An 8,246-nucleotide genomic window follows, 5' to 3' on the forward strand; every position below is an offset into this window, starting at 1 on the left:
CCCTATTTGGTAAAAGACCAAGTCCATACTATGGCAAGAACAGCTCAAATAAACAAAGAGAAACAACAGTCCATCACTACTTTAAGACATGAGGGTCAGTCAATCTGGAAAATGTAAGAACTTGAAAAAATGTTTCTTCAAGTGCAGTCACAAAAAACCATCAAGCGCTATGATGAAACTGGCTCTCATGGGACCACCACAGGAAAAGGAAGACCCAGAGTTACCTCTGCTGCAGAGGAAAGTTCATTAGCGTTAACTGCACCTCGATTGCAGCCCAAATAAATGCTTCCACCCGGAATTCAAGTAACAGACACATCTCAACATCAACTGTTCAGAGGAGACTGTGTGAATCAGGCCTTCATGGTCGACTTGCTGCAAAAAACCACTACTAAAGGACACCAATAACTTGCTTGGACCAAAAAACCACGAGCAATGGACATTAGACCCGGGGTGGAAATCTGTCCTTTGGTCTGGTGGGTCCCTAATTTGAGATATTTGGTTCCAACCGCTGTGTCTTTTGTGAGGCGCATGAGTAGGTGAGGTGATCTCAGCATCTGTGGTTCCCACCGTGAAGCATGGAGGAGGGGTGTGATGGTGTGGGGGTGCTTTGCTGGTGACACTGTCTAGTGAGTTATTTAAATTACAAGGCACACTTAACCAGCATGTGCACCACAGCATTCTGCAGCAATCTCGCTTCATCCCATCTGGTTTTGCGCTTATTGGGAGTATCATTTGTTTTTCAACAGGACATATGACCCAACACACCTCCAGGCTTTGGAGGACTATTTGACCAAGAAGGAGATTGGTGAGTGCTGCGTCAGATGTTACCTGGCCTCCAGTTGCCCAACCTCAGCCCAATTGAATGGTTTGGGATGAGTTGGACACGCTAGTGAAGGAAAAGCAGCCTTAGCAAAGTGCTCTGCATATGTGGAACTCCTTCAAGACTGTTGGAAAAGCATTCGAGGTGAAGCTGGTTGAAGGGAATGCAAGAGTGTGCAAAGCTATCATAAAGGAAAAGGGTGGTTATTTGAAGAATATAAAATATTAAATATATTTTATTCGTTTTAACACTTTTTGGTTTACTACATGATTCCATATGTGTTACTTCATAGTTTTTGATGTCTTCACTATTATTCTACAATGTGAAAATAGTAAATAAAATAAAGAAAGACCCTTGAATGAGTAGGTGTGTCCAAACTTTTGACTGGTACTGTATTTCTAGAGGCAGTGCCTTTGGGAATATTCAGACCCCTTGACTTTTTACAGCCTTATTCTAAAATATATTCAATACATTTTTTCCTCATCAATCTACACCAATACCCCATAATAACAAAGCAAAAACAGCTTTTTATAAATTTTTGCTGATTTATTACAAATACAAAACTGAAACATTGACATTTAGATACGTCTTCCAGACCCTTTACTTAGTACTTTGTTGAAGCACCATTTGGCAGCGATTACAGCCTCGAGTCTTCTTGGGTATGACGTTCCAAGCTTGGCACACTGTACTTGGGGGAGTGTCTCCCATTCTTCCTCTGCAGATCCTCTCAAGCTCTGTCAGGTTGGATGGGGAGCGTCACCGCTCAGCTATTTTCAAGTCTCTCCAGAGATGTTCGATCGTGTTCAAGTCTGGGCACTGGCTGGGCCACTCAAGGACATTCAGAGACTTGTCCGAAGCCACTCCTGCGTTGTCTTGGCTGTGTGCTTAGGGTCATTGTCCTGTTGGAAAGTGAACCTTCGCCCCAGTATGAGGTCGTGAGCGCACTGGAACAGAGCATCAAGGATCTCTCTGTACTTGCTCCGTTCATCTTTCCCTCGATCCTGACTAGTCTTCCAGTCCCTGCCACTGAAAAACATCCACACACCATGATTCTGCCACCATCATGCTTCACGGTAGGGATGGTGCCAGGTTTCCTCCAGACGGTGACGCTTGGCATTCAGGCCAAAGAGAGTTCAATCTTGGTTTCATCAGACCAGAGAATCTTGTCTCAAGCGGACTGTCATGTGCCTTTTTACTGAGGAGTGGCTTCCGTCTGGGCACTCTACCATAAAGGCCTGATTGGTGGAGTGCTGCAGAGATGGTTGTCCTTCTTGAAGGTTCTCCCATCTCCACAGAGGAACACCCGAGATCTATCAGAGTGACCATCGGGTTCTTGGTCACCTCCCTGACCAAGGCCCTTCTCCCCCGATTGCTCAGTTTGGCCGGGTGGCCAGCTCTAGGAAGCGTCTTGGTAGTTCCAAACTTCTTCCATTTAAGAATGATGGAGGCCCCTGTGTTCTTGGGGACCTTCAATGCTGCAGACATTTTTTGGTACCCTTCCCCAGATCTATGTCTCGACAATCCTATCTCGGAGCTCTATATCTCGGAGCTCTAAGGACAATTCCTTCGACCTCATGGCATGGTTTTGCTCTGACATGCACTGTCAATTGTGGGACCTTATAGACAGGTGTGTGCCTTTCCAAATCATGTCCAATCAATTGAATTTACCACAGGTGGAATCCAATCAAGTTGTAGAAACATCTCAAGGATGATCAATGGAAACAGGATGAACCTGAGCTCAATTTGAGTCTCAGGGCAAAGGGTTTGAATAGTAATGTAAATAAGGTATTTCTGTTTTGTATTTTTATACATTTGCAAAAGTTTCTAAAAACCTGTTTTTGCTTCATCATTATGGTGTATTGTGTTTGATTGCTGACGATTTTTAAAAAATGTAATCCATTTTAAAAATAACACTATAACGTAACAAAATGTGGAAATATTCAAAGGGTCTGAATACTTTCAAGGCACTGTATATTTAACAGTTTGCAGCAGCAGTGATGACTGACTGCACAAGGTATTTAATGACTGCGGATCATTGAAGATGGCAGTGTAGGCATCTTCCATGGGACTAGTGGGGCACCAGCTATCACCACCACCCAACATGCCAACAGGATTCAGTAGGACTTTTAGATCTATAGACCTGATGGTAAAGACTGTTCATTGTAAAAGTCCGATAAAACATCACAGATACAGTAAATATATATTTTTATGATATTACTTGTTCTGCTACGACAAAATGGACATATTTGTTCAGCTCTTCACACCTTTAATGTGTGAAACTTGGCCATGAATGCTGCTACTTCTACAACCACAGAGGTATGAGGAAGTGGTAAATGTGTCTGTCTCTATGATGGTAAATGTCTCTATAACAGGGTCTGAGGAAGTGTTGACCTATACTCGGTGAAAACGTTTGAGGGTGTTTTTGTGTGACCTAAACTTGTGTGAAAAACATTGATCTTCATCTTCAGACCACTCAGAGTCAATGTTAAGACTTTTCTTCTGGTGGCATCAGTGGTCTTTTGTAATGTCACTGATGTTCCATCTATATTCCCAGAATTCCTCTTCACACAGGATATACTGCCACCAATCCTGGACCACTCCATATGTCCAATGTCACTATAGTAACAATTTACAATGACACTCCCTCCTTCCAACTCCATTCACCTCCTGTTGGTCCACATAGAGTTCTGGAGTATCTGACACCAAAGAAGCTCCTGAGTGATCAAGTGGGAGGTCCGAAACCCGAGGCAAGACTGAGACCAGAAAAATGCAAGTCCACTTCAAGACCATGATTGTAATTTTGTCAAATCGCCATCATAATAAGAGTTAAAAATATCCAGTATTTTTGTTTTCATTTTCAGAAGAACATATGGATTCTTTAGACATTCAGAATGGTGAAAAAATGCATGTTGAGGGCAAATAGAAGTACTCTACAAATTATTACTAACCCAAACACTGTGGGGAACATTGAGGGCCTTGTCCGCCTTCAGAAGGGCTAAAGATTTATATAATCATAATAATAATAATAATATTTCAACAGTGGTGAAAGTATATATATATTTTTTAAGCCTAGGTGTAATCATAGAATTACATATACAATCCTTTATAATTTTAATATATTATCTCTGTGGCCTAATAGTCTAGGACTAGTAAAGATTAGTCATATTCACCTTTAGCATGCATTACCTTTTAATGTAGCATTAATACAACCAGTCATCTGGTTGTCAAACAATCACTTCAAAAAGGGGCTCCTGTAGGTTACCCATGAACGTTCCTGCAATCACAAAATAATTCCAGCATCCAAACAGTGCACTGTGCACCTGCAATTTGATGAATGAAAACAGACATCGGTTCAAAACCCCTACGTTTATTGTAATGAAAATCTGCTATTGTCATTAGGTCTACACTTGTAGACTGAATTGATCAACATGCCCATAGGAATCTGTAGGACTGTTAGATCTATGGTACTGATGGTGAAAGACAATGTTTATTGTAAAATATTGTCCATAAAACATATAAGATATTAAGATTTTTTTATGATCCTTTTTGTGCTGCTATGACTAAATGGAAATATTTGTTCAGCTCTTCACACCTTTAATGTGTGAAACTTGGCCATACAAGGTAGAGGCTGCTACTAACAAGCCACAGAGGTAAGAGGAAGTGGTAAATGTGTCTGTCTCTATGATGGTAAATGTCTCTATGACAACAGTGTCTTGGCCTATACTCTGTGTGAAGATGTTTAAGGTGGGTGTTTTTGTGCCTAAAGTCTAGTGTTAAAAACAGAAAATGGTATCTTTCTTCATATTTCTATTGCCATCCATTTGGAACAGTAAGAGTTAAATACAGCTGAATAAGTTATAATTACCTCATGTTGTCCTTCACCTTGCCCCCTCAGGTCCTTGGACTGTGTTGTCAGTCTGAACAGGCTCAGCTGTTGGAGAGAAAGAGGATTGTTCAGTGGTTGGAGCTTGGGTTGCTGTGAGGTAAAAACAACAATGGTATTATGACTGGTGAACCAGAGAGACACAGGGGTAGACTGAACTGTAACAAGACATTGTGGCTAAACTATGACCTTCTTGTCCAGCTTATTTACCCCAACACGTGAATTTTAACTGGTATGGTAGGGCCACTGTACGTATTCCCAAAAGCTTTGAATCAGGTTACAATCCCATTTCTTTCACATGAAAAGCAAGAAAGACTGGGTAAACCAGGTAAATACTTAATTATACAGTATCTGATTGCTCTCTACTCACTGGTCATAGTGGTGGTACTTTGTGTGGTGGTTTGTTAACATGAGGTAGAAACCACAATGGTATTATGCAGGGGTGCAACTTTTGTTTTAGAAGTGGGGGAGACATAACCGCTCTGAGGCGTCTGCATGGTCTTAAAGCACACCGCTGCAATGATACAACTGGGGGGGTCAAACATGCAATTTCAGAATGTGGGGGGGTCATATCCCCCCTGTCCCCAGTGAAGGTTGCGCCCCTGGTAAAATGACTGGTGTACCAGAGAGACACAGTGTAGACTGAACAGTAACAATACATTGTGGCTAAGCTATGACCTTCTTGTCCAGCTTATTTCATTTACCCCAACATGTGGATTTTAACTTAGTATTAGCACTGTTATTAGCACTGTTGAGTTCAAACCTGTGGTAGGACCACTAAGTATTCCCAAAAGCTTTGAATCAGGTTACAATCCAATTTGTTTCAAATGATTAGTCAGTAAGACTGGATAAAACCAGGTTAATACTTAATTATACAGTATCTGATTGCTCTCTACTCACTGGTCATAGTGGTGGTACTTTGTGTGGTGGTTTGTCGTCTGACAGTGATGTGAACAGGCATTATAAAGTATCCCACTCTACACCTGTACCAGCCAGTGTTGTCCATCTTCAGACCACTCATAGTCACCGTTAAGATGTTTCTTCTGGTGGCATCAGTGGTCTGCTGTAGGGGTCACTGATGTTCCATCTATACTCCCAGAATTCCCCCAGACACAGTAGACACTGCCACCAATCCTGCACCACCACTTCCAATTTCCAGTGTCACTATAGTAACAATTTACAATGACACTCCCTCCTTCAACTCCAGTCACCTCCTGTTGGTCCACATAGAGTTCTGGAGTACCTGAACACAGAGGTACACACACCAAATAAGGTCCTGAGTGATCAAGTGGTTTTTTTGTAACAACTGACAACAAATATCATAATTATGATATGATGGATAGAGAACAGAAAGCAGACATATACCAACATTCCTCATGTCAACTTGAACAATAATAGTGAGACCAGTAAATGAAACCAGAACACCAGTCATGTAATCACATGCAAGAGTTGCAGGGATCTTACCTGGAGTCACAGATAGGTGGAATCCTTCTATCCTGACGTCTGCTCCAACATTGATCTCTACAGCACAACAGTACCATTCAGAGTCCTCACTCCCCAGATCAGTCATGGTCACAGTGAAGGTTAGCTGGTTGATGTCATCAGAGATTGAGGCCTTAGCTGTGCTCTTAGGAAGGTAAGTGCGTACAACAGGAGAGCAACTATTGAAATAATATCCTTTACACCAATATTTCACATGGGTTTTGTATTCCTGATGATAGGGACATGGGATGGTGATGGAGCCTCCTGTCTTCACAGAACACGATAAGCACCTGTAGACACAACAACAGAAAACACATTAGATTGGAATTCAAGCAAATTCTCACAACAGGAAAATGACATTCCATCTGGACTATAACACACATAATACAGGAAGTGTTATTGATAAGACAAGCTACTGCTCCTGTCTTCAGAGTGTCAGCATGTGTCCAGTCCCAGTACCTGACCTCAACTTCAGCACTTCATAGAAACATTACCCTCCTTTATTTTTTTGCCAATCCACCACCCCCTCCTTGGAGGATAAAAATTGGCTTTGTTACTTTGGTCCCAGCTCTCTGCAGGTCATTCACTAGGTCCCCCCCGTGTGGTTCTGGGATTTTTGCTCACCGTTCTTGTGATCATTTTGACCCCACTGGGTGAGATCTTGCGTGGAGCCCCAGATCGAGGGAGATTATCAGTGGTCTTGTATGTCTTCCATTTCCTAATAATTGCTCCCACAGTTGATTTCTTCAAACCAAGCTGCTTACCTATTGCAGATTCAGTCTTCCCAGCCTGGTGCAGGTCTACAATTTTGTTTCTGGTGTCCTTTGACAGCTCTTTGGTCTTGGCCATAGTGGAGTTTGGAGTGTGACTGTTTGAGGTTGTGGACAGGTGTCTTTATACTGATAACAAGTTCAAACAGGTGCCATTAATACAGGTAACGAGTGGAGGACAGAGGAGCCTCTTAAAGAAGAAGTTACAGATCTGTGAGAGCCAGAAATCTTGCCTGTTTGTAGGTGACCAAATACTTATTTTCCACCATACTTTGCAAATAAATTCATAAAAAATCCTACAATGTGATTTTCTGGAAAAAATAATCTCAATTTGTCTGTCATAGTTGACATGTACCTATGATGAAAATTACAGGCCTCTCTCATCTTTTTAAGTGGGAGAACTTGCACAATTGGTGGCTGACTAAATACTTTTTTCCCCCACTGTACATAACATTCTGTTGATGGCAAGAATTTTGTATAATAATTGTAAATTTACATTTTGAACCAAGCGTTGTTTTGTGTATCGGTTCATAAGCCATGGAATCGGAATCCCCACCTCCTACCCCTTCCACTTGCCTCTTCCTTTTTGCAGTAATGCTGCAATCAATTGATTGTAATTTTGGATAGAGCAAACATTTCCAAATATTTTTGTTAGCTGGACATTTTACGTAACTCTCCACCTTTCCTATTCGCAATGTCATTAACAAAGATAAATCATTTTTTGTATGAAATTCTTTCAAAATAACGTAAAAATAAAAGAAAAACACATGTATTTGAGTTTAACAATAATATTCTATGTTATATTTGGTCTGTCTTTTCTGGAGGATGAATCTGGAATTGCAACCAGCTTTGTATGGTTTGTTTTAGAAAGGGCGATATTTTGAAAAGCTTCCATTTTCAGTTAATTGAAAATGTGAGGTTGTAATATAGATAAGGGCAAAAAGGCAATTTTTTACCAAAGGGTGAGCCATTCTTACTGATCTACTTGAGAACCAGTTCGGCTTTAAGTATAACTTTTGTATGATTTATGCTTTTAGTGAGAGGTTTAATGCTTTAATATTTTATAATTTTAGCCCCCTGAATTCATATTCATTATACAAATAAGCACGCTTCATTTAATCTGTCTTGCCATTCCAAATAAAGTGAAATATTTATTGTTCATATAATTTGAAAAACATATCGCTCGGTGTAGGCAGGGCCATAAGTAAATAGGTAAACTGGGATATGCCTAAACAACTAAAAAGGGTGATTTTTCCACCAATAGACAGGTATTTACCATTCCATGGTAGCA

The 8,246-nt window shown here is 40.8% G+C and overlaps 1 protein-coding gene across 1 annotated transcript; it reads right to left on the minus strand.

Moving 5' to 3' along the window:
- Window positions 1-4,702: 4,702 nt before the first annotated feature.
- LOC121583107 (CMRF-35-like molecule 4) lies at window positions 4,703-8,239 on the minus strand (the record flags this gene model as incomplete). The annotated part of the gene is made up of 5 exons (XM_045218624.1): window positions 8,232-8,239; window positions 6,168-6,475; window positions 5,816-5,946; window positions 5,604-5,766; window positions 4,703-4,796 (listed from the first exon to the last, which is right to left on the minus strand). Coding segments are annotated over exons 1-5 (704 nt in total), but the record flags the coding sequence as incomplete, so codon positions are not given.
- Between the last annotated feature and the right edge of the window lie 7 nt (window positions 8,240-8,246).

This window comes from Coregonus clupeaformis, unplaced genomic scaffold (genome assembly GCF_020615455.1).
Source record: "Coregonus clupeaformis isolate EN_2021a unplaced genomic scaffold, ASM2061545v1 scaf1695, whole genome shotgun sequence".
Taxonomy (NCBI): domain Eukaryota; kingdom Metazoa; phylum Chordata; class Actinopteri; order Salmoniformes; family Salmonidae; genus Coregonus; species Coregonus clupeaformis.